Genomic DNA, 27972 nt, shown 5'->3' on the forward strand with positions numbered 1-27972 from the left:
GTAAAAAATGGCAATTTTATCCAATTAAAGTTAAATCTGCAAGACAATAAATTGTGCAGGGAGTGAGGAGGAGGAGGAGGTACAGCGTCTTGCTGCACCCACCACATGACAAACCACCTCAGGCCTCAGGATCCCAAGTTAGGACCCAAGTGCAGCCATGCAACAGGTGACACCTCAGCACCTCAACAGAACAGTGTGACATTTTTTACAGTGGCTGGAGTGTCACCAACCCCCAAGTGTCCCTTGTAAATTGTGGGAAATGCTTGCAGGGCTGGATGAAGATTAGCATCATACTCAGGACAGAGCAGGTCAAGGGGCTTAATCAGGGGCTCAATGGAGTGAAGGCACTTCTGCTGTTTACAGAAATTGAACAGGCGAACTTCTGATTGCCAGCAGAGAGCTCCCACCCCGCCCAGAAAGTGAAGGGGTCTTAATACTTTAGAACATTGGAACGGTCCGGATAAGAGGAGGCCACTCAGCCCTACGAAGCTTGTCAGTCCTGCCCGCTTAATTCTTCTTCAAGTCGGGTTTTGAAGGTCCTTAAAGTCCTGCTGTACACCACACTAGTTGATCACTTATTGCAAGTGTCTATGGTTTTCTGTGTAATCGGCGTACTTCGTTCTATATCCAATGTATTTCTGAAAAGACCTTATAAGACTCTCTGGATTAATCAAGTTGATAACATTCAAGATGGGAATTGATACAGAAAATTAAAACCAGATTGTCTTTTTTTTTTCTTCTAGTCCTGCTAATGGAGGTCGCACATGCTATGGACCAACGTATGAATTCCAGCTGTGCAGCACACAGGACTGTCCCAGGGAGTACGAGGACTTCAGAGAAGACCAATGCAAGCAGTGGGATCCTTACTTTGAGTACCAGAATTCCAAGCACCACTGGCTTCCTTATGAACACTCGGAATGTAAGTTTTTAGCAGGCAATTTGTATCTGATCATCTTTGTGTGTTTGACTGATGGCCCAATGAATTATCAATGATGGTGAAACTCTCAAAAACCTAACTGAATAAGTAGATAGATAGATAGATAGATAGATAGATAGATAGATAGATAGATGATGAGCCACTATAGATAGATAGATAGATAGATAGATAGATAGATAGATAGATAGATAGATAGATAGATATGAAAGGCACTATATAATAGATAGTGTGGAAACCGTACCCCCAACACAGACAGACCGACACCAGGATGTATGAAACACGCTATTTATTTTTCCTTTACTGCACCACAATGCCTTCTCTCATCAACTCTTTCCTTTCTTCTTCTTTCACCAACTCTTTCCTTTCTTCTTCTTCTTTCTTTTCTTCTTTCCCTCTTTCTTTCTCTCTCTTTCTCTTGGACCTCCTCCTCCTCCTCCTCACAAGCTTCGTCTCCTTCCTCCCAACTCTGGCTCTCCGTCTGGAAGGAGGCGGCTCCTTTTATCAGGACCCGGATGAGTCCCAGGTGCTCCCTTGACGTCACTTCCTGGTGTGGCGGAAGTGTCAGGAAAGCCCCTGGAAGCACTCCGGGTCGTCTTAGAACCGTTTCCGGGAGCACTTCCTGGTATGGCGGAAATGTTGCCATCCAGGACTCCCCAACTGACCGGGCGCCCCCTGGCGGTGGCCACATCCTCACACGGGCATCCCAGCTCCGTCTCTGTGGCCCCCAAATAGACCCGGGCGGCTGCCCTCTCGTGGCCGAGGAGAAGTATTGTCCCCATTGGGGACTGTCCAGGCGTCCCGGCCGGGCAGTGTCCCCGTACATCTCTGACAATAGATAGATAGATAGATAGATATGAAAGGCACTATATAATAGATAGATAGATAGATAGATAGATATGAAAGGCACTATATAATAGATAGATAGATAGATAGATAGATAGATAGATGTGAAAGATAGATAGATAGATAGATAGATAGATAGATAGATAGATAGATAGATAGATAGATAGATAGATAGATGTGAAAGGCACTATATAATAGATAGATAGATAGATACTTTATTAATCCCAAGGGGAAATTCACATAATCCAGCAGCAGTATACTGATACAAAGAAACAATATTAAATTAAATAGTAATAAAAATGAAAAAAATAAATAAATAAAATTAATGTTAGCATTTACTCCCCCGGGTGGAATTGAAGAGTCGAATAGTGTGGGGGAGGAACGATCTCCTCAGTCTGTCACTGAAGCTGCTCCTCTGTCTGGAGATGACACTGTTCAGTGGATTCTTCATGATTGACAGGAGTTTGCTTAATGCCCGTCGCTCTGCCACAGATGTTAAACTGTCCAACTTTAATCCTACAATAGAGCCTGCCTTCTTAACAAGTTTGTCCAGGCGTGAGGTGTCTTTCATCTTTATGCTGCCACCCCAGCACACCACCGCATAGAAGAGGGCACTCGCCACAACCGTCTGGTAGAACATCTGCAGCATCTTACTGCAGATGTTGAAGGATGCCAACCTTCTCAGAAAGTATATTGTGCTATGAGTTTTCTTACACAGATCATCAGTATTGGCAGTCCAGTCCAATTTGTCATCCAGCTGCACTCCCAGATATTTATAGGTATGCACCCTCTGCACAGTCACCTCTGATGATCACAGGGTCCATGAGGGGCCTGGGCCTCCTAAAATCCACCACCAGCTCCTTGGTCTTGCTGGTGTTAAGGTGTAAGTGGTTTGAGTCGCACCATTTAACAAAGTCCTTGATTAACTTTCTGTACTCCTCCTCCTGCCCACACCTGATGCAGCCCACAATAGCAGTGTCATCAGCGAACTTTTGCACGTGGCAGGACTCCGAGTCATATTGGAAGTCTGATGTATATAGATTGAACAGGACCGGAGGAAGTACAGTCCCAAGTTTATGAACCCTTTAGAATTTTCTATATTTCTGTATAAATATGACCTAAAACATCATCAGATTTTCACTCAAGTCCTAAAAGTAGATAAAGAGAAACCAGTTAAACAAATGAGACAAAAATATTATACTTGGTCATTTATTTATTGAGGAAAATGATCGAATATTACATATTTGTGAGTGGCAAAACTATATGAACCTCATGGATTAGCAGTTAGTTTGAAAGTGAAATTTGAGTCCAGTGTTTTCAATCAATGAGATGCCAATCAGGTGTGAGTGGGCACCCTGTGGTATTTAAAGAACAGGATCTATCAAAGTCTGCTCTTCACAACACATGTTTGTGGAAGTGTATCATGGCACGAACAAAGGAAATTTAGGAGGACCTCAGAAAAAGAGTTGTTGATGCTCATCAGGCTGGCAAAGGTTACAAAACCATCTCTAAAGAGTTTGGACTCCACCAATCCACAGTCAGACAGATTGTGTACAAATGGAGGAAATTCAAGACCATTGTTACCCTCCCCAGGAGTGGTCGACCAACAAAGATCACTCCAAGAGCAAGGCGTGTAATAGTCGGCGAGGTCACAAAGGACCCCAACTGAAGGCCTCTCTCACATTGGCTAATGTTCATGTTCATGAGTCCACCATCAGGAGAACACTGAACAACAATGGTGTGCATGGCAGGGTGGCAAGGAGAAAGCCACTGCTCTCCAAAAAAAACATTGCTGCTCGTCTGCAGTTTGCTAAAGATCATGTGGACAAACCAGAAGGCTATTGGAAGAATGTTTTGTGGACGGATGAGACCAAAATAGAACTTTTTGGTTTAAATGAAAAGCGTTATGTTTGGAGAAAGGAAAACACTGCATTCCAGCATAAGAACCTTATCCCATCTGTGAAACATGGTGGTAGTATTATGGTTTGGGCCTGTTTTGCTGCATCTGGGCCAGGACGGCTTGACTTCACTGATGGTACAATGAATTCTGAATGATATCAGAGAATTCTAAAGGAAAATGTCCATGAATTGAATCTCAAGAGAAGGTGGGTCATGCAGCAAGACAACGACCCTAAGCTCACAAGTTGTTCTACCAAAGAATGGTTAAAGAAGAATAAAGTGAATGTTCTGGAATGGCCAAGTCAAAGTCCTGACCTTAATTCAATCAAAATGTTGTGGAAGGACCTGAAGCGAGCAGTTCATGTGAGGAAAGCCACCAACATCCCAGAGTTGAAGCTGTTCTGTACGGAGGAATGGGCTCAAATTCCTCCAAGCCGGTGCGAAGGAATGATCAAAAGTTACCAGAAACGTTTAGTTGCAGTTATTGGGGGTCACACCAGATACTGAAAGTAAAGGTTAACATACTTTTGCCACTCATAAATATGTAATATTCGATCATTTTCCTTAATAAATAAATCCATCCATCCATCCATTTTCCAACCCGCTGAATCCGAACACAGGGTCACGGGGGTCTGCTGGAGCCAATCCCAGGGCACAAGGTAGGAACCAATCCCGGGCAGGGTGCCAACCCACCACAGGACACACACAGACACACACAGACACCAAGCACACACTAGGGCCAATTTAGAACCACCAAGCCACCTAACCTGCATGTCTTTGGACTGTGGGAGGAAACCGGAGCGCCCGGAGGAAACCCACGCAGATACGGGGAGAACATGCAAACTCCACACAGGGAGGACACAGGAAGTGAACCTAGGTCTCCTAACTGCGAGGCAGCAGCGCTACCACTGCGCCACCGTGCCGCCCAATAAATGAATGACCAAGTCTAATATTTTTGTCTCATTTGTTTAACTGGTTTCTCTTTATCTACTTTTAGGACTTGAGTGAAAATCTGATGATGTTTTGGGTCATATTTATGCAGAAATATAGAAAATTATAAAGGGTTCACAAACTTTCAAGCACAACTGTAGATAGATAGATAGATAGATAGATAGATAGATAGATAGATAGATAGATATGAAAGGCACTATTTAAAATGGAGGATGACAAGGAGGATCTGATGGCTGACTGTGACAAAGGCTGAGGGGAGATCTAGAGAGGTGACATGTGGGTAGCACTAGCCAGCCACAATGTGTTGAGTAAAGCCATCTGGGTGTAACTGAGCAGATTGAATGGATGGAAGCGGTTAATGCTGAATTGCCAATTCTGTTTAACATGGAAGTTTTTAAAATAATATTGTCAGCCTTTATTGCTCCCTCATGACTTTTTAAACACCTACGCGGCTCATCCCAAGGTTATATTTCACTCTTTATTTCTGCTGTGCTTTCACTAATCTTCCTCACAGATTTCATGATTTTCCTGTTTAGGACAGTGTAGATTACCGATTCCATCAAAGATTAAATTCAAGAGCCGTACATAACCTTTGCCACCCCAAACTCAGCCCCTAGCTCCTTACACTCCTTGTCACTCTCTCAGGTCCTCGCACAGTCATCTCCTTACTGTCCCACGATGGCAGGCCAGGCCCGTGAAGGCAGGCAGCTCCTTCAGTGCTATGGCCCTTGTTCCTCAGTCTCTCCGCCACGATTGCTCTTCTTCCTCCAGCTTTAAATCTCAATTCAAAACTTTCTCCTTTCTACAAACGTTTGTCTTCTGTGTGATCTTTTTTTTTTCCTCTATATGTAAAGTGACCTTGACTTTGTGAAAGGCGCTCTTTAAATGCCACTTATTGCTATTATTTTATTATGATGGGAGTAAATGAAATCTGTCAGAAAGCAGACTTTGTCTGGGGGACACCATATGTTTTTGCCCTGGCAAAGGCCTTTGGGGCGGAGTGGTGGCTCTGATGGATTTGCACTGGTAAACGGAAGGTTGCCGGTTCAAATCCCGTAAATGACAAAAGTGACTTAAGGGCCCTTAACCTGCAATTGCTCTATCCTGGGTATGACATTAATCTTCATCCAGCCCTCCATCCTGCATGGAAAAACCTGGGGGTTGGTGGCAGAATTGGCACTTCTGACACCATAAAAAAACCTCATACTGGTTCCATTCTATCTGAACTTGTGTGGTGCTGAGGTGTCACCCATTGCATGGCTACACTTGGGTCCTAATCTGGGATCTTGAGTTGGTTTATCATGTGGTGGGTGCAGCAATGCACTGTATCAGCGCCTGCTCCTAACCTCAAAGGCCTTTGCATGTGCACTGATTGTTCCATCTTGTGTTTCTTACAACGGTTAACAGTTTTATTTAGTGCAATGCACTTGGAATTTTGTAGCACAAAGTGGGCATTGCCCATTCTGCTAGGCTTCGGTGGCAGGCCAGGCCTGTGAAGGCAGCAGATTTAGCAGACGCCTAGCTGGGTGTTTTCCCCCACGTACATTCCAAACTACTGTAAGTGACTGAACTCCAGCTTGGGCCAGGATCTGCCTGGACTTCACCACATAACCAAGGTGTAAATCCGAGTGAACTGACGTCTTTACAGCCGCCCCTCTGCAAACTCCTTGAGGCACCAAATAGACTGAAGCAAGAGCAAAGACCAAAAATTCAAGGAATGACAACTCGCCTATGAGGAGAATCTGATTTTGTAACTGGTAGTTCTTTCAATCCAATCAGGAGAAGTTAGATCTTTCCTTAAAGTAGCATGGACTTGGAGAGGTACTGGTAAAGATGCAGCTCTTCACCGCGCCATGCACCACATCACTTACTGTTTGTGAGGGTGGGTGTAAGGTACGCCATTAAGTCACGATCGATTTGAAGCAATAAGATGCGGTGGAATCCACGATTGCACCTCACTCCACGCCACATTGCTCTTCTTTACACATTGTGAAATAAATTGCCTCGACACACAGAAGAAGGTTTGGGGCAGCCACTCATCTACTTGAGCCCTGGCTACAAAAGGCAAAATAAGTTGCACTGATGTGTACAGATTTGACACCACCGTTGAACTAACTCGATACAGGATGTGGCCTGGGATTGAAAGCAGAGAACAGGAACCGGAAGTGGGGTCATCTGAACTGGAAGTGACGTCTTCAGGGCCAGAATCAGGCAGAATTTCCCATGTTTGATCTTCGGGGATATCGGAGAAAGGATTAGCGTACCCTGCCCTGTGGTATAGCGGGTCCACAGCTCATGTCAAAGGGCCATTTTTGAAATAAATAATCACCGCACTCGCGGCTTAGCGAGGGGGCGTGGTGATGTGTGGCTGAAGTGGTTCCTGGGGTGATTTGCGGTGCGGGCGAGTCTCACTTAAGTGCACAGGTGAGGAGTCGTCCGCATCCGTAATTGTTCCCAGGAGCCGCTGATTGCCACAGGTGAATCACGTCCCCGTCAGAAATAGAAGTGCGAGGCGGCTAGGGAAGAAAAAGGAAAGAAAGAGAAGAGCAGGATGTTGCAGGAGAGCGGGAAGCAGCGAGGAGGAGAGAGAGCCGGTGTGAGCGAGTGAGCGAGCGAAGGCTCACAGGCAGGCAGCTGGACAGTTGAGCCCTAAGCAGGGGTGTTTGGCCAACACCTAGGGCAGTTGGAAGTGGTCGCTCCCACTGAGCATTTTATAGAAGGAACAGGAGTGACCGGCAGAAGGACAGCTGGCCGCATAAGGCCGAGAAGGCAGCGGGAGTCGGGAGGCTTGGAAGTAGAAGCCCCAACGTGAGCGTCCTGGCCGTTGGGTGAAAAGCCAAGTCTCAGTTTGGAGAGGGCATAACCGAAGCCAGGGATCGGGAAGCCTCCAGAACAGCTGAGTCGTGAGAAGGCCAGCTGCAGGAAGGGCGACTCGTCTGATGGGAGAAGCAGGGGAGCCGCCAGGTAAAAGACACCGGGCTTTGGATTTTTAAAGGGACTGCTTCCAGCGTTATTTTAACCTCGTCGTTTTAAAGGGTTTTGTTTTTCTACTTATTGAATTTTTAACCTCCACTTCACTTCTGTTTTAATGGATTATTTATTTAAAGATCTGATGCACTGCACCTTTATTTGAACACTTGTTTTGTATCTGCTTATTGTTGACTAGCAACTGGGAGCCTGATCGAATCGGGCTACAAATTCTACGTTTGTGAAATCCATACTTTCTCTGCAAAGAATTATTTGTTTTGTTATGTCCTTGAAATGATTTTGTTATCACGGCTTAAAATAGGCCTTTTCGGCTGATGTAATGAAGAGCTGCCTGTTTAAACGGGGCTGCGAGATGTGAACTCAGCTCTTTGGCGCACCTCATTTGATTTTTTCCGGCACACAAATTTTCAAAATAAACCGTATTTTACAACTCTAATCAAAGTCGGAGTAATAATTATGTTGGCGTGGTCATTTTAGATCTGAGATCGGCTAAAATTTAAGCAATGACCGTTGTTAATGCCCAGCCGTCATTACTCAGTTTGCCAATAGATGTCAGAAGGACGGATGCCAAAACCAAACTACCCAAAGACAGATTTTGATGTACCAAGCAAATAACAACAACAACAACATTTATTTCTATAGCACATTTTCATATAAATAATGCAGCTCAAAGTGCTTTACATGAAAAAAAGGTAAGAATTAAAATAAGACAACATTAATTAACATAGAATAAGTAAGGTCTGATGGCCAGGAAGGACAGAAAAAACAAAAAAAACTCCAGACAGCTGGAGAAAAAAATAAAATCTGCAGGGGTTCCAGGTCACGAGACCACCCAGCCCCCTCTGGGCATTTTACCTCACATAAATGAAACAGTCCTCTTTGTATTTGAGGTTCTCATGGAAGGACTTGATGATGATGATGGTCATGTAGACTTCTGGCTTTTACTCCATCAATGTAGGAACATCACGGTGCTTTGATTAGGTGGTGATGGTGCAGATCGCCACCACATAAAACCAGAAAAAGAAACAGAAGAGAGAGTAGGGGTCAGTATGGATTTTAAAGCCGCTATGAATAGTTATTATAATGAATTAGATAACAGAGTATCAGGATTAAATGAAGGTAAAGTTATGAGAAGGCCATGTTAAAGTAATGTGTTTTCAGCAGTTTTTTAAAGTTCTCCACCGTATCAGCCTGGTGATTTCCTATTGGCAGGCTATTCCAGATTTTAGGTGCATAACAGCAGAAGGCCACCCGCCTCACCACTTCATGGTGATACGTTCTAAATTACTTGCGGTTCCGCAGATGTCGAAGGGTTTAAGTCAGTCGACGATGTTAGTCCTGGAAAGTACGCCCCATCATAGCAACGTTCCAAAAACCAACTGAAGTTACTGTTATCTGCTCAAACCAACACTGTTTTGATTTGGGAAAATGGTTCAAGGAGTTCTTTGGAATAAGTGGGCAAAAATCAGAGAGAAGAGGTCCGATACTTCAATAAAATTTACTTATTCAATTATAACATTTAAATACATATAATGCAGTAGCGATAGATTATAGAAACAAATATATGCTTACAGTAATAAAAACAAACTTATGCTTACAGTATATCAAAAGAAACAAAGCTATCATCCTAGACCAGTAGACTGAGGGAGCCCGCATGTCAGTCTCGTCAGAGGTTCAACTCGTTAGCCTACTCCCAAATACCAAACAGGTGTGCACATTCCCCACGGTTGAGCTTCCAAAGAAACGGAGGGCGAAACCTTCCCTTATATACTAATAGAGCGTCCTTGCCCAAAGCGGCTTACGTGCAAGCAGTGTATACAGAAGTGATTAGTTTCAGCACACACACCTTTCCACGGGACGCGGTGTTGTTTTGCACTTGGTCCTGGAGATGGCACCTGGTACTAAAAGACACACAAAAATAAGAGCTGTAAAAGCCCTTTGAAGTGAAAAAACAAGTCAGCATAACCCTTTGGCCATCTTCCCAGTACATTTTCTTCTTGAAGCTGGTTTTTGCACTGAGCGACCAATGCCCATCTGCTCTCCTGATTCTCTTTATTTCACCTTTGCTTTTTACAGAGAAAAACCCGCTCAATACAAACACCGACTTTTTTATACTCGGCCGTCCAGCGGCGTCACTGAAGCATTCGAACATTCTTAGCCAATCATGCAATACTGCGTCCGTGTTTGCCACGTGATGTTCTAACTACAGAGGCAGAGTCCCATTGGATAGTTCTAACTTGTATTGAGTCGAGGTATTGACGCAAACACCATACATACGGGATATTGACGCGAACACCATACATACGGATAGTATCAAATTATATATAAGGATTTTAAACAAAAGCACTTGCCACTTTTACACCATCCCCTTGCACCATTGTAGTGCCTCACTGCCGAGCTAATCAGTAACATTATCGAATGTGACGGGTTCAAGGGCTCCCAGAAGCAAGATGGGAGTATGGAGTGAACCCGCGTCGTCACAACCCCCTGGCCTGGCCTAGAATTGCCTTCTTTTGGTCCTTTTAGCTGCCTCCCATGCACACGTGTGTGACAACGTCACGTACTTTGCATAAAGATTCCAGTTCCTGGTGTGTGGCGGGAACAGAAAACATACGAAAGTGGCCCATGGCCTATATGGTACGGGAACTAATCAGTTCCTGGAAGCGAAGTTCCTGCAGTGAGAAAACGCCCATTGGTCGCTCCCCCTCATACACATTGGCTGGTAGGGTTAGAAATTGTCTTAAAGTGAAAGAAGACTGTCGGCCATATTCCAGTAAGGTCTTCCGTGATCCCTGATGGAATTGTATCGAAAGCTAAGAGTTGAATCGTCTCATCCCATTTCCAAATGGAGGAGTAAATCAAGGGGTTATCTTGGTTAAGCTGGTGACATTATAAAGAAGGACATAGCCCTGGGTGCCTCAAGGGGCCCAAAGTTCAGAGAGGGCTCTGAAAGACCCCTGGAATTGCAATGTTAAACAAAAAAAAAAAAAAAAAATGGACCCCTCAGTAGATCCAAAATTTAGACCCAGGTTTAGCTTCCAAGACTCAACTAATTGAATTTTCCTAAGGGGTCCCTCTGACCTTTTATGGGCGTCATAGGGGTCGATGTATGCTGTGGCCCTGTAGTGGGAAAAAGTACATTCAGAAAATGGATGGGTGACAACTCCTACTGTTAACCTGAAATATGTGACTTTATCCACAGAATGTGACACAGTAAGTTAATGAATCTGTTTGGTGTGCTTTGTTTAATAACGTCTCGTTCTTTCGGTTTGTTTGTTTGTTTGTTTTTCTGTACACCAGCCAAGGAGCGGTGCCAACTGTACTGCCAGTCTAAAGAGACCAAGGATGTTGTGTACATGAAGAGAATGGCTCACGATGGGACGCGCTGTTCATACAAAGATCCCTATAGCATCTGCGTCCGTGGGGAGTGCGTGGTGAGTAGAAATTCCCACCGTTCGGAGAAGAAGAAAAAAATAATTATCCTCAAGGTCATTTCTCTTTCTGTATTTTTTTTTTGCCATTAAAATTAAACTAATTGATTAAAAAAAAGGGAACTGCCGCAATAAAATGCCATATGCTGATATTTGTAAGCCAAGTAACCTGAACTACTGCGCTTCTGTCAATTTTGGTTGATTTTATTTTTGCTGTTACAGTACTTGGTAATCATGCCCTGTTCATCCAAAATGGTACTGGGGAAGGCAAATGTATGAAAATGGGAGGCGTATTCATAATTAAAAGTAAGAGGCATGTATAAAAGAGGTCAAAAATAAACTAAATATGATGCGGAGCCATTCAAACGCTGCCACTCAGTGAACAAATACTTAGGACCACCGTACTGATACTTTGCAGGGCTGTCTTAATGCACGGGCACGCTGCCCAGGGTTCCCCATGCTAATCTATGTATGTTGTGACTTGTGTAGGTAGGGACCCCAGTGCTCTGCTTTGCCCGGACGTCTATAATGCTGTAAAGACGGCCCTGATACTTTGCAGTCCAAACAGCCTCAGATCTTCGTGGATTCCACAAGATTCTGGTCCATGTGGACTTGACTGCGTCACGCATTCGCTTCTGCAGATTTGTCAGCTCCCTGTACTACCACATCACAAAGGTGATCTGCTGGACTGGGAAGCCCACTGAAGAATCCTGAACTCATCGTCATGTTCATGAAACCAGTTTGCTGGAAGTGGCCATTAGAAGAGGGGTCACTTGTGGCAGTGAAGGAATGCCCACGGTCAGCAATGATACTCAATTAGGCTGTGGCATTCAAGTGATTATTGATTGGCATTAATGGTTCCAAAGTGTGACAAGAAAACATGCCCCACGCCAATGCACCACCACCAGCCTGGACTTTCAGCACAAGGCGGGTTGGGTGCATGGATTCATGGTGTCGGCACCAAATTCCCACTTTGCCATCGTGTACCCCGAAGGAAATCGAGATTCATTAGAGCAGGCTTTCCAGTCTTCAACTGTCCGGTTGTAGTGACCCTGTGCCCGCTGCAGCCTCAGGAGTGTTCAGGATTAGGGTAGGGGATATTAGCCATCCATTTTCTAACCCGCTGAATCCGAACACAGGGTCACGGGGGGTCTGCTGGAGCCAATCCCACCGCAGGACACGGGGATGTTAGCCCGAAGGCTATATCAAAATGCATGGGTACACTCACTAAAATTATAAATCTTTTATTTCACAGTCCCCACCCATCCTACCAATTGTAAAATCATAATTTAATTAAAAAGTCTATCTATTTGTTCTAAAATATCCCAAATTTACAAATTTAAATATATCCAATAAATTACTAAAATTGTTACTTTCTAACAGAGGGTTAAAAAATAGATAATCCCCCCCATTAGTCAAAATTAAAATATTTAAATCTAGTAATTAATATGGATCTTAAAAAAATGTTTTTCAATAAAACAGGATATTAAAAGAACACCAACAACAGACTAAAAAAATCCTACAACTATAATACTATATTTCTAAAAAACAAAACACGAAAAAAATAATTAGAAAAGTAATTAACTGTTCCATTCTTAATTATCCCTGGTGGCCCTACTTAGGTTCCCTGAACTAAAAACAAAAATACCTATACCTAAAACACACACCCAACCCAACACAAAAATCACAATAGTACAGATACACAATCGACTAGAAACAAAACTTCAACATCAGGGACCTGAGTAATAGATTTATCCTTAACCTCAGGGCCCTGTTTAAAGGGGTTAAGATAAGGGTTAGGGATAGGAGAGACAATCTTGACACTAGAAACACACGCTTTAAGTGTTCATGAGGTTTATACTTCACGATGTAGCGAGTTCCTCTTAAAGTAAGATGAGGAGCCCGGCACACACGTGAAATACCTACTCTTAGGAAAAACTCATTCTATCGAGAACGGAACCAGACCAGAACTTTAGCCCCAATTTGATCCCCTTATATAGAGATGTCCTTTATGTACAGTACTTAAAAATGGAAATAACCACCCCAACAATTAAAGTAATTAAGCAAACAAGAATATCTGTTAATCCAGAACCAATACAGTGATCCCCCACCTATCGCTGGTGCCAGGATGGTAGTACAAACACCAATGAAGAGCTTGAACGGTGATTATCAGGCACCCAGGCCTGACAGTTGTTAAAGCAGTAGAAGTGCCATTTTATTGGACTGTGGACTGGTATGAAATGAAGTAAAAAGCATGGTGAATGCCCTCATGTAAAACAAATGTAATAAATCTATTTATAAAAATCTGATTAATGCAATCTACTGAAATGGCCCTTATAATAAATTTCCCAAAAACTTGTGTCTTTACCAGAAAGTTGGCTGTGACAAGGTGATCGGCTCCCCTAAGCAAGAAGACAAGTGTGGCGTCTGTGGAGGCGATAACTCGCACTGCAAAATCGTGAAGGGGACCTTCTACCGGACACCAAAGAGGCAGCGTAAGTATCGCATACATCATGCCACACTGGCATTGGGCCGAAAGAGGATCATTTTTAGGTCGTCCTCTATTATCAAGTCTTCTTTTTGGTGTGTTATCAACATTGGTATTTAACTGGTACATTTATCCAAAGGGACATAGCAGGCTATCCATCGTTTTCTGGAAAGCTCGCCCTTATCCACCAAGGGATCATTTGGTAGACAGAGTGACGAAGGGACAGTGACACTGAACTTTAAGTCACCAACGTGCTCAATTAGTTCTCAGCCCTGCCCAGATATGTGACTCTAACCGGGCCACTTAACTTGTCTTTTTTTCTACTGTTATAAATATCTGTAAAAGGCTGTAACACAAAGTATACTGATGTTTTAAGCTACTTTGGATAAATGTGTCAACTAAATATAAAAAGTATTAGTAGTAGCAGTATTAGTGTTAATAATAATAATAATATGATGATGATGATACAAAGGGTGCAGCCGTTCCTAGCAACATCCGGGACAAGGCAGCAATCAATCTTAGATGGGAAACCAGGCACAGTCACAGTCAACCACAGTCACAGAGTTTCCAGTCAGACAAACGTGGGCAGCTCTGACATTGCGGTAGCAGACACAGAAAAACAGTTTTGGAGAGAAAGTGCAAACTCTGCGTTCACCATCTACATGCCAACATTTCTAGGACACCTGAGCATCACACCTACGGGAATTGTTTGTACATCCCATTACAAAACCAGGGACGTTAGCATTTAGTTTCCCCCTTCTGGGAAGGTTTTTCACTGGATTTTGGAATGTTCCTGTGGGAATTTACACCCATTGCCCATGGAAGAGCATTTAAGACTGAAGCCAGCAAGCACTTTTTTACACAAAGAGTTGTGGGACTCTGGAATAAAATACTGAGGCAGAAACCTGGACCAAACTTTAAGAAGGGTCTGGGTGAGACATTGGGGCAGCTTAGCTATTAGTTAATAAAAGGGAAAAATCTCGTATATTGTTATATTCATCCAAAAGAGCATTTGTGAGGTCAGGTACTGATGTTGGATGAGAAGACCCTGGATCACAACTGGGACCACATGATAGATAGATAGATAGATAGATAGATAGATAGATAGATAGATAGATAGATAGATAGATAGATAGATAGATAGATAGATAGATAGATAGATAGATAGATATGAAAGGCACTATATGATAGATAGATAGATAGATAGATAGATAGATAGATAGATAGATAGATAGATAGATATGAAAGGCACTATTAAATTGATAGATAGATAGATAGATAGATAGATAGATAGATAGATAGATAGATAGATGAAAAGCACTATATGATAGATAGATAGATAGATAGATAGATAGATAGATAGATAGATAGATAGATAGATAGATAGATATGAAAGGCACTATATAATACATAAAGACTGATAGATAGATAGATAGATAGATAGATAGATAGATAGATAGATAGATAGATAGATAGATAGATAGATAGATAGATAGATAGAAAAAAGCACTACATTTAATAGATAGATAGTGTGATGGACAGCTGCGTCCCATGCCCGGCCAGGACACCCCTACTGCATCTGTTCCGGGGGAGCAACCATGGGCAGCTCGATACCTCTCCCAGGATGCTTGGTGGCTGCCTGCATGGCCGACGGTAATTCCCCAACCGGTGGCTTCCACAGCCTGGTTGGGAGCTCGTGTGGCCGGTAGGGGGAGCTCCATGGAGTCAACAGCCCGGCTGGATGAGTCTTCAGCCCCACCTGGAAGTGCAATTAGGACCAGGTGGTCAAGCACCTGGAATGCTTTCGGGTGGGCTATAAAAAGGGCCAGCCACCACCACTCGATGGCCAGAGTCAGGAGGAAGAGGAGTAAGCTTGAGGAGGAGTGGTGGTAAACGAGAGAGTGTTTTGGAGTTGTTGAATTGTGTTTTTGGGACTGTGTATTTCCTGTGGGTCATGGGGAAGACGTGTGCCCATGGGGGAAGAAAAAAAAAAGCCTGTGAATTTTGTACATGCCTCTGCGTCAGTCTGTGCCAGGACAGGTGCTTATATAGCGCCTTATTACAATAGATAGATAGATAGATCTAGAGGGGACTGGGTGGTCTCATGGTCTGGAATCCCTACAGATTTTATTTTTTCTCCAGCCGTCTGGAGTTTTTGTTTTTCTGTCCCCCCTGGCCATTGAACCTTACTCTTATTCGATGTTAATGTTGATTTATTTTGTTTTATAATTATGTCTTTCATTTTTCTATTCTTTAATATGTAAAGCACTTTGAGCTACTGTTTGTATGAAAATGTGCTATATAAATAAATGTTGTTGTTGTTGTTGATAGATAGATAGATAGATAGATAGATAGATAGATAGATAGATAGATAGATAGATAGATAGATAGATAGATAGATAGACTGTTCAAATTATAATCATTTAAAGATATTTACAGTGTGAACACTGGCTGGTAAGGTAACTTGCACGCGACTTTATTTTGACTTTCAGACCACTTGGGTTCCAAACTGCCTACCTGCTGACATTAGAAATAGAAACCATTATGATTGGGAGTCACAAACATGGCAGAAGGGTATTGAGGCCCGCAAAACTAACCCCTAAAGCAATCTGGTGTGCTCAGAAGAGCCTCATTCTAGATACCCCAAGTTCCCAATTACTTTTTGCAGGCTATAGCTGAGAAATTCCCCCAAAATGGGGAGCTCAATTTAAATTTTCATTAGACCACACATTGGTGTAGTGGCTAAGGCAGTGGACTCTAAACCAGGTGGTGTCCAGGCCAATTCCTGTCCCTGGCACACAGTGTGACCCTGAGCGAGACACTTAAGCTGCCCGTGCACCAGCTGTTAGAATATCTGTAGCAATTACAATTACTACATTGATGTAGCGCCTTTCGTAGTAAACATCACGTCCTCACATTTTACCAGGGATGGCCTTTCTAAACTTGGAAGCACTTGGAGAGCTGAGTGCAGAGCTGCTAAACTCTTTAAATTCCGCTGGTCGAATGCTTTCCATTTTTGACTATTTTTGGTGCGGTGCCACTTTTCATGACTGCCTGCCATTTGATGCTCATGCAAATCTCCGCAGCGGCACTCTAGAAAGATTAGAATTTTTTAAGCAAAAATTAACAGCCCCTTGAGCATGGCAAAGGCGCTATATAAATAAAATCTAATAGTATTAAACAATGAAATTTTTATAGTTATAAAATTATCATTTTTTGTGTATAAATATATGAGTAGGGAGTCTGCATTTGGCACAAGTCTCGGTTCGTGCTACGTTCCCAGATCCTGTAGGCCACCCCGTGTCACTGCAATATAAAATGGATTTATATAAAAACCTTTTTTTGCTGAACTTCAGACTCGAGTTCCCAAAAGAGACTCTGCAATGCCTGGAACGGAGCAGAAGAGATTTACTGTATTTTAGTAACTTTATTAGATGTCTATAAAACAATTTAATGATGCCAGTTTTTAAACTTTCCCAGATGTCTCAAAAGAGGAATCCACATGTCCTCAGTTTACTTTTTTGTTGAATTGTTCCATTGGCTGTGTTTAAGCAGAGTGACAGAAATGGGGATGATCCAAAAAATCAGTCACCTAAAGTGGCAGACCTGTGAGCCAACGCAGCTTTGGGTAGTGATGCCCGCGCTCATTTGAAGTGTTATGAGCAGCGGTCATCACCCCATGGCACTCGCTGTACTTTGGGCCCCCGTAAGTACTTTACCTGCTGATGTGCATCTCGCAGGCCAGAGTGAAGTGTCCGGAGTGTGCCATGTGTACCCACTGCTGAACTGGCATCTCCTCTTGGGCAGCTTTCTGCCTTCAGCAGTGCCACCACCTTCTGGATGTGAATGTGGCATGTTTGGTGTTAAATGTCCACTCGTTTCATGAAACTGTTGAAAGTGTCCAACCTGCATGTTAGGATTTTGTTACATTTTTTTTCCCTCGGGCTTCAACTCTATTTCTTTTGAAACTTTTTCATTTATTACCTTAAGGATTTTAAAGTCACACTTTGTAGTCTCCTGGTTATTTTGTTGCTTTGTTTTATTCTTAATATGACCCGACTTCGACCGAGGAATTTCCTAAGACGATTGGGATTCACACACCCTTGTACTTAGAAATTGCTTTTGATTTTTCTTTTTTCTCCAAATGATGTCATTTCCAACACACTGTTATATTTTCTTATATCTTCAAAAAATGTTTGGATTGTAAAATGAAACAAAGAGCACAGATAAAGATTTGGGGTGCCACCTTGGTAGCCCCGCATAATCTGACAGCTGAGAAGAATAAACTCACATTTAGTGCAGGACTCAAGTCCATATAGAGCTGAAGTCGGTGACTGGATTGAAGGAAGCTGTTAGGAAGGGGCGGGGCCAGGAGATGATGTCAGTGACGGTAGGGCTGTCAATCAGCCACGCTGTAGAGGGAGAAAAAGAGTGAAAGGATCAGAGAACAGCGCCAACCCCTGGCTTGGTGGGTAATTACATTTATTAAACAACAACACCATGTATTTCGAGAGCACGTTTTCATACCAAGGACATAGCTCAAAGTGTTTTACTAGATGAAGAAACAAAAAAAATAAGATTAGGCAATACTAAGTAACAAAGAATAAAGTAAGGTCTGTTGACCAGGAGGACAGAAAAAGCAAAAAAAAATCTGCAGGGGTTCGGAGGCCACAAGACCACCCGCCAAGCCCCCACTGGGCATTCTACCTAACATAAATGATCTCAATCGGTCCTCATGGTTTTTAGGCTTCACATGGAAAAAATTCTAATTACTAAAGCCTGTAAGCTGTCTCCCAAGAGCACATACGTGACAGGCTATGAAACAAATACAGTGGTACCTTGAGATACGAGTTTCATTCATTCCGTGACCGAGCTCATAAGTCAAAATGCTCGTATTCTCAAATCAATTTTCCCCATTGAAATGAATTGAAATGAGATTAATTCGTGCCAGCCCCCATAAACCACCCCAATTTTTTTTAAAATGTTTTCAACATAAAAAAACGTATTTATAATGAACAAATATTGTCCATCCATCCATCCATTATCCAAGCCGCTATATCCTAACTACAGGGTCACGGGGGTCTGCTGGAGCCAATCCCAGCCAACACAGGGCACAAGGCAGAAAATAATCCCCGGGCAAGGCGCCACACACACACCGGGCACACACTAGAGACAATTTAGATTCGCCAATGCACCTAACCTGCATGTCTTTGGACTGTGGGAGTACCATGAGGAGAACATGCCAACTCCACACAGGGAGGACCTGGGAAAGCAAACCGCAGGTCCCCTTACTGCGAGGCAGCAACACTACCCACTGTGCCACCCAAATATTGTGTACAAACAAAATAAAACCTAATACATAAAAGAGAATCTAAAGAAACAAACAGATGTTGGCAAAGCTGATTAGCGTATTGTATTAATTTTTTTTTCACTTCACTTTTGCTTAGCTTAATTTTCTTCTTCACTAGTTTTTTTTCTTTTTTGCCACGCTTTCATTACTTTCATTCGCAGGGCGTTTTCAATTGAAACCTGTCCAAGGAGCTTTATTTCTTCCTCCCCTTTAGAATGTTTCTGAACTGAGTTAGGCAAGTGGGATTAAATAGCGCCGCTGCACGACCAGTTGCAACTTTTTCAGGGTGTTTATTTTCAATCTTCTTCTTCTTCTTTTTTCGGCTGCTCTCGTTAAGGGTTGCCACAGTGGATCATCTTCTCCCATATTTTCCAGTCCTCGTCATCTTGTTCTGTCACACCCATCACCTGCATGTCCTCTCTCACCATATCCTCTTAGGCCTTCCTCTTCTCCTCTTCCCTGGCAGCTCTATCCTTAGTACCCTTCTCTCAGTATACCCCTCATCTCTCCTCTGCACATGTCCAAACCAACACAATCTCGTCTCTCTGACTTTGTCTCCCAACTGTCCAACCTGAGCTGACCCTCTAATGTCCTCATTTCTAATCCTGTCCATCCTCGTCACACCCAATGCAAATCTTATCATCTTTAATGAAGTCCGAAACTTTTTCCCACATTGCTAACACTTCCCTTATCTCAATTGAAGAGATAGCCTCCACCGCCTCTGGCTCCTCTGTGATACCGATCTCATGCAGAACCTCCTTTTGTTGCCACGTCTGTAGTTCCATCATCTCCTCCATCGTCAGTTCCTCGGAATGTGCTGTGACAGAGCTCTTTGATGGCTTGTATCTTGAATGTTGGCTCGTAACTCAAGGCAAAAAATCGACCTAGTGATGGCTCGTATCTCAAAAAACTCGTATGTTGGGGCAACTCGTATCTCAAGGCACCACTGTACTAAACTTTTAATTGGCTCTGGTAAGCCTTCCAAAGGTGATCCTTTCATTTTTACAGTTTTGCAATACATGCCATCCATGATTCAGCCATTTATTTCAAGCCAGAACAGTATGGACATTTAACACTCATGGACCTGATAAGAATTTCTTTATTGGATTCCTAATCGATGTGAGATTTATAATTCAACCCAGCATCTGTTTTGATTGGCATGTCGAACAAACGTTTCTCTGTTTGTATCAATCTGTGTTGAGGATACGGTTAGTAACCGCAGCTCTGGGAATTTCGAGATGTTTATGCGGGTATTCAGAGAAACGCAACTCTGCTCATGTCGGCATTTTTTGCACTTATTTATCAACCGCAATTCTGTTGATGTTGCAAATTGTTTGCACATATTTACTGTACCAACTGCAAGTCTGTTCACGTCTGGATTTTTTTTGTTTTGCACAAATGCAGAAACCGTAACTCTGTCCATTTCAGGGTTTTTTTGCCACATATTTAACTACCATAAATCTGTTCATTTTGAGATTCTTTGTGAATATTTACGCAATGCAAGTCTGTTCACTTCGAGATTTTTTTCACATTTAGTTTGCATCCACTCTGTTCATTTTAGGATTATTTGCCGCATATATAACTACCACAAGTCCGTTCATTTCAGGATTCTTTGTGAATATTTAGGCAATGCAAGTCTGTTCACTTTGAGATTTTTTTTTTGCGCACAGCCACAACACTTTCCATTTTAAGATTTAGGAAGCAGGAGTCTGTCCATTTCAGGATTCTTTCAGGAAATGTAAGTCTGTTCACATCGGGATTTTTTCACACATATGTAGCAACGGAATTTCAGAATTTTTTTTTGCCATATATTTAGCAACCTCAAGTCTGTCCATTTCAAGGTTCTTTGAGAATATGTAGGAGACACAAGTCCGTTCATTTTAGGATTTTTGGTGCATATTTAATTACCGCAAGTCTGCCCATTTCTGGATTCTCTACGCATTTTAGCAACCGAATGTCTGTTCACATCAGGATTTTTGTGCATATTTAGCAACCAAAACTGGTTTATTTGTACGTATATTTAACAACCACCAGTCTGCTCCCATCTGGATGTTTTTTGTGCATATTTAATAACCGCAACTCTGTTCATTTTAGAAATTTATTTGTGCATTTTTAACAACCACAATATTTAGGAAACCTGAGTCTGTTTACTTCAGGATTTTTTCACACATATGTAGCAAAGACAAATTTATTCATGTTAGGATTTTGCCGCATATTTAACTACTGCCAGTCTGTTCATTTTGGGATTTTTTTTTGTGCAAATTTAGCAACCAAAACTTTTTTTGGACATATTTAACAACCGCAAGTCTTGTCACGTCAGGATTTTTTCTGGATATTTAACTACCACAAGTCCGTTCGTTCACTTCAGTTTTTTTGTGTATATTTAGCAACTGCGCGTCTGTCCATTTCAGGATTCTTTTCAGAAATGTAAGTCTGTTCACATCAGGATTTGTTTGCACAAATGTAGCCACCGTAACTCTGTCCATTTCTGGGTTTTTTGCCATATATTTAACCATCGCAAGTCTGTTCATTTCAGGATTCTTTGTGAATATTTAGACAATGAGAGTCTGTTCACTTTGAGATTTTTTTTTCGCACAGCCACAACACTTGTCACTTTAAGATTTCTTTGTTCATATTTAGCAATTACATTATTTAAGAAACGGGAGTCTGTTCATTTTAGGATTCTTTCAGGAAATATAAGTCTGCTCACATCGTGATTTTTTCACACATATGTAGCAACTGCGCGTCTGTCCATTTCAGGATTCTTTGAGAATGTTTAGGAGACGTAATTCTGTTCATTTTAGGATTTTTGCAGCATATTTAATTATCGCAACTCTGTTCATTTTAGAAATTTATTTGTGCATATTTAACAACCACAGTATTTAGGAAACGTGAGTCTGTTCATATCATGATTTTTTCACACATATTTAGCAACCACAAGTCTGACCAAATTCAGGATTCTTTGGGAATATTTAGGAGACGCAATTCTGTTCATTTTAGGATTTTTGCAGCATATTTAATTACCGCAGGTCTGTCCATTTCTGGATTCTTTCCACATTTTTAGCAACCGAATGTCTGTTCACATCAGGATTTTTGTGCATATTTAGCAACCAAAACTTTGTAAATTTTAGGGTTTATTTCCACATATTTAACAACCACCAGTCTGCTCCCGTCTGGATGTTTTTTGTTCATATTTCTTAACCACAACTCTGTTCATTTTAGAAGTTTATTTGTGCATATTTAACAACCACAATATTTAGGAAACGTGAGTCTGTTTACTTTGGGATTTTTTTCACACATATGTAGCAAAGGCAAATTTATCCATGTTAGGATTTTTTGCCACCTATTTAACTACTGCCAGTCTGTTCACATTGGGATTTTTGTGCAAATTTAGCAATTCAAACTTTTTTTGGACAAATTTAACAACCGCAAGTCTTGTCACGTCAGGATTTTTTCTGGATATTTAACTACCACAAGTCCGTTCCTTCACTTCAGTTTTTTTGTGTATATTTAGCAACTGCGCGTCTGTCCATTTCAGGATTCTTTTTGGAAATGTAAGTCTGTTCACGTCGGGATTTGTTCGCACAAACGTAGCAACCGTAACTCTGTCCATTTCTGGGTTTTTTGCCACATATTTAACCATCGCAAGTCTGTTCATTTCAGGATTCTTTGTGAATATTTAGACAATGAGAGTCTGTTCACTTTGAGATTTTTTTTTCGCACAGCCACAACACTTTTCACTTTAAGATTTCTTTGTTCATATTTAGCAATTACATTATTTAAGAAACGGGAGTCTGTTCATTTTAGGATTCTTTCAGGAAATATAAGTCTGCTCACATCGTGATTTTTTCACACATATGTAGCAACTGCGCATCTGTCCATTTCAGGATTCTTTTTGGAAATGTAAGTCTGTTCACGTCGGGATTTGTTCGCACAAACGTAGCAACCGTAACTCTGTCCATTTCGGGATTTTTTGCTGCATATTTAACTACTGCAAGTCTGTTCATTTCAGGATTCTTCGTGAATATTTAGGCAATGCAAGTCTGTTCACTTTGAGATTTTTTTTTCGCACAGCCACAACACTTGTCACCTTAATATTTCTTTGTTCATATTTAGCAATGACATTATTTAGGAAACACAAGTCTGTTCATTTTAGAATTTTTTGCCGCATATTTAACTATCGCAAGTCTGTTCACCTTGGGGTTTTTTTTATGCTTATGTAGCAAACACAAGTCTGTTCATTTAAAATTTTTGAGCATGTCTAGCAACCAAATGTCTATTCACTTTATGATTTTTTTTGTGCATATTTAGCATCCACAACTATATTAATTTTAGGATTTTTTACACATATTTAACAACCATAAGTCCGTTCACTTTACAATTTTTTGCACAAATTTAGCAACCGTAAGTCTTTCTGAAAATGTCCGATCATGTGACCAACCATGAATAGCGCCACTATTAATGAAGTTTGCTTCACTTTGGTGAAATCATGGAAACGTTTGCAAATGTCACCAAACTCTGCAAAATTCATTGACGTCAACGGAGAAGGAGGAAATGAATAAGTTTTGGGTGGGGCAGTGGTCTTTTAAGTGTCCCAGTGGGCTCAGGAGAAGTCTGACAGCTATTCTGGTCCAATTATTGTGGCCAAATATGTGATCAGAGCTGTGAGGCAGCCGTTCTAACCAACGTACCTCAAACAACAAAAGACACAGGCGGTAGGAATGCCACCAACGAATGGCCACAAACTAGCAGTAAGTAAATAAAATACACATCATTGCGCTCACAGAGTTCCAATCTTGGGTCACACATTGGCCGTGTCATGAAGCAGGCGTGGGATTGGCTCATTCCATCATTTGAAGTCGCGGCTCTGAGCAGAGTATCTGTGTAACAACAACAACATTTATTTCTATAGCACATTTTCATACAAGGGTGGCACGGTGGCGCAGTAAGTAGCGCTTCTGCCTCGCAGTAGGGTTCGCTTCCCAAGTCCTCCCTGCCTGGAGTTTGCATGTTCTCCCTGTGTCTGCGTGGGTTTCCTCCCACAGTCCAAAGACATGCTGGTCAGGTGCATTGGTGATCCTAAATTGTCTCTAGTGTGTGCTTGGTGTGTGTGTGTCTGTGTGTGCGCCCTGTCCAGGGTTTGTTTCCTGCCTTGCGCCCTGTGTTGGCTGGGATTGGCAGACCCCTGTGATCCTGTAGTTAGGATACAGCGGGTTGGATAATGAATGGATTGATTTTCATACAAACAATGTAGCTCAAAATGCATTGCACTTCTTTCTTCCATCAAGAAGTAAGAAACGCCTCGTAAATAGTAAGACGTCTTCTGTTTTTAACATGTCGCAGTGATTCCTGGGTTTTCATGGCTTGTTTTGAGACCGTTCCTGGGCACAGGGCTGATTTTCATGCATAATTAGCCATGTGGTGCTGCGCTGCCAGCTTTCAGGGATCAGTTGTATATATCCGGTGGCAGTACTCGTAATACTGGAATTATTCTGTTGTTTCTTAAACACATGTAGGATGGAAATCTGGCAGTGCTTCTCAGCCTGCGTGGCTTTGGGTTTAGTTTTTCCTTTTTAAGTTTACTGATGACCCACATACAGCAATCGGAGAGCCCTTTGAAAAGACTGCGAAATGAAGAAGTGAGTACTGGAGAGAAAAATATGAGAAGGAACCATCAAGCACTTCAGTATGGCTTTGAGGGAGGTGCATCCGAGTTGATCAAATGGCATTTCCCGTTGGGCTTGCGGCCCAGAGATGGCCACATCTGCAACGATCTTACGACAGGCATGTCTGAATGTTCTGTGATGACACGCTGGCCTCACAGAGGATCATGGGGTACCTGGAAAAAGAGATATTTGCCTAAGCTGACTGTACAACGACTTTCCAAGGAAATATTTGGTGGACAAGGTCACTGGTGAACACAACATATTTGTCATGAAAAGCTCTTTCACCGATCAGCACTAATCACTATAAACAGCAAGGCCATCTGAAAACACCATAAGATGGCACTGTAGTGACATCACTTGCACAAACAGGAAAATTAAAAGAATAATATAATAAAATGACATTAAAATGAATAAACAATAGACATAACACACACAAGACATTCTAAAATGAAACAGAATGACTCTTAATTATTCAGTATTCAGAATTACTGCTATTGTGTAAATGCAGCTAAATCAAAGCCTTTAGGTTGGCGCCGGAGCCTTGAAGGCCTCTTTGTTTGGCTATCTTTTTTTTTTTTTTATCATTAAGCAAATACAAAAACCGATTGTTCTCATGTTTTGATCACCCAGGCTTCCTAAAGATGTTTGAAATTCCTGCAGGAGCGAGACATCTGTCTATTCAAGAAATGGACGCTTCTCCGCACACGCTGGGTAAGTGAGGAATGCTCCGTAATTCTGGCATTGTTGGACTTATGTAATCAGTGCCATTCGAATGCTGATGAATGAAAAGAAATTCATTAAAAGGTTTTCGAGTTTGAAACAATACCATTTCCTGCGTTGCGGCTAAGTGTGAACTAAAGTGCAAAAAAAAAAAACAGGTGACCTAGAAAGCAGCTAGACGGCTCTTGACAACTTTGTAAAGTGATTTTGAACAGATAAGTCAATGAAATGTCTGAACTGGACAGACACGACCTAAGTTTTGTGCCCAGGATGGAGCTCTTTATTGTTGCATAGACTTCCGTATAGAAATGTGGCACAGCAGCTAAGGCTTTGAGCCTCAACCCCTATGGTTGTGGGTTAAAATCCCACTACTGACACCAAGCAAGTCAATTCACCTTCCTGTGCTTCAATCAGAAACACAAAATAAACGCAGGCAGTTTTAAATCTCATATGTTTGTAAGTTGCTTTGGATAAAGGCGTCAGCCAAGTAATAACCTGAAACCAATAAAAAATATTTAGGCAGTGTGGTGTATTGGTTAAGACTTTAGGCTTCAAACTAAAAGGATGTGGGTCAAAATCCCACTACTCACAACAAGCAAATCATTGTTATTTTTGTTATGATATAAATCGTCTTGGATATAAAGGCGTCAGGAAGGAATAACCTCAGACCAATAACAAAACACCTGTATGCATCATGGTGTAGCCGCTAAAGCTTTGGACTTTAAACCCAAAGGTTGTAGGTAACATCCCACTACTGACACCAAGTAAGTCAATTCAACTTCCTGGACTTCAATTAGAAAAATAAAAGAAATGTAAGTAATTGTAACTCTCAAATGTTATAAGTCATCTTGGATATAAAGGCGTCAGGAAGGAATAACCTCAGACCAATACAAAAACACCTGTACGCATTATGATGCAGTGGTTAAAGCTTTGGACTTCAAACCCTAAGGTTGATGGTTAAAATCCCACTACTGACACCAAGCAAGTCACTTCATCTTCCTGTGCTTCAATTAGAAACATAAAACAAACGCAAGCAGTTGTAAATCTCATATGTTTGTAAGTTGCTTTGGATAAAGGTGTCAGCCAAGTAATAACCTGAGACCAATAAAAAAAACATTTAGGCAGTGTGGTGTATTGGTTAAGGCTTTGGACTTCAAACCAAAAGGTTGTGAGGTCAGATCCCACTACTGACACCAAGCAAGTCACCTTCACCTTCCTGTGCTTCAATTAGAAAAATGAAAAAAAATGTAAGTAATTGTAACTCTCAAATGTTATAAGTCGTCTTTGCCTTGAAGGCGTCAGGAAGTAATAACCTGAGACCAATAAAAACCTTTATGCATCGTGGTGTAGTAGTTAAAGCTTTGGACTCCAAACCAAAAGGATGTGGGTTGAAATCCCACTACTGACACCAAGCAAATCATTGTTATTTTTGTCATGTTATAAGTCGTCTTTGCCTTAAAGGCGTCAGGAAGTAATAACCTGAGACCAGGTGCCAGCTGCCATTAGGCAGTTCAATGCTTCCTCTTGACGTCCAGAAACAATAGGAAGCAAGTGAAGGCTTGACGTACTGCAATTATTTTAGCATAGAATTTATTGTGTTATGTTTCCATACTTCTGTCTTCGGTTGTACTTGGAATCGGTTTCAAAAACATTTTATGTTTTTGCTGCAGTATGCATTTGAATTTCCCCTTTGGGGATTAATGAAGGACATCTAACCTCATCTATTCGATGCCATCATGATCTGATCCTGTATGTCTTCTAATAAGGTGCTAACATAATACATCATCTGGAGCAAAAACTTTTACAAGTACAAAGTGGGTCTACACAGTCATGGCCCATTTGTCCAGTGAAGCCTAACATGCGTACCATTACCAGGGTTGTGATGACTGTGTCCTTAAGCCACCCTGGTCTTACTCTTGTCTGTCTCCTTTGTCATGGTGAATGTGACTGGCTGTTCCTTTACATATCCTGGGTCAGAGGTCTTTCATTTCAAGTAGTCCACCGTTTTCTATTGCTTACCACATGGCGTGGGCACAAGTCAATACTAACTCAGTATCGTTAACGATTCACCTTCTCTTAGCTATCAAGAGCCCAGCCTCGGGAACGTTTGTCCTCAATGGAGATGGAGAATTTCCAGAGTCCAGAATGTTTATTCAGATGGGCTTGGAGTGGGAATACCACAATGACGACGATAAAGAATCCATCCAAACCAACGGGCCATTGAGTTCCGGGATTGTTGTCATGGTGAGTGCTTTGAAGGTCCGAGGGGTGCGGCAGCCCCCCAGCATGCAAGTGAACTTTACAATGACGCATTCATGTTTATTACTTTTTGGGGTTTTTCTCCCCATTTTATTTTGTTGTACAACCCAACATATTATTTACCCTTTGTTGTTTAAGGAAAAGCACAAAATAAAGCCTGTATTAGTCAACACAATGCCCCGGGTATTACTGGGCCTCAGAGTCCTGGGTTCAATTTTAATATGATGTTTGTATTGCTTGTTCTCCACCTTATCTGCACTGCGGTCTCCAGTTTTACTCCCACAGTTCAAAGATATACTGGTGATATTAGGTACATATTATAGCACTCTTAAAAATACACAGTCAATGTCTTTTATATAGCGCCTTTCCTATCTTTCAGTTATAAATTGTTTTCCATATATGCTGTATTCCACCATGCCTATCTATCTATCTATCTATCT

The 27972-nt window shown here is 41.8% G+C and overlaps 1 protein-coding gene across 1 annotated transcript in view; it reads left to right on the forward strand.

The window, feature by feature from the left end:
- Positions 1–27972, forward strand: part of LOC120542905 (A disintegrin and metalloproteinase with thrombospondin motifs 2-like) — a 544393-nt gene that overhangs the window by 487300 nt on the left and 29121 nt on the right. The window contains exons 12-16 of the mRNA XM_039775628.1: positions 744–919; positions 10919–11052; positions 13421–13544; positions 25184–25264; positions 27354–27517. Coding sequence (XP_039631562.1) covers positions 744–919; positions 10919–11052; positions 13421–13544; positions 25184–25264; positions 27354–27517 — 679 coding nt within the window. The remainder of the gene's footprint in view (positions 1–743; positions 920–10918; positions 11053–13420; positions 13545–25183; positions 25265–27353; positions 27518–27972) is intronic.

The sequence above is a fragment of the Polypterus senegalus genome, chromosome 13 (assembly GCF_016835505.1).
Source record: "Polypterus senegalus isolate Bchr_013 chromosome 13, ASM1683550v1, whole genome shotgun sequence".
Classification (NCBI taxonomy): domain Eukaryota; kingdom Metazoa; phylum Chordata; class Cladistia; order Polypteriformes; family Polypteridae; genus Polypterus; species Polypterus senegalus.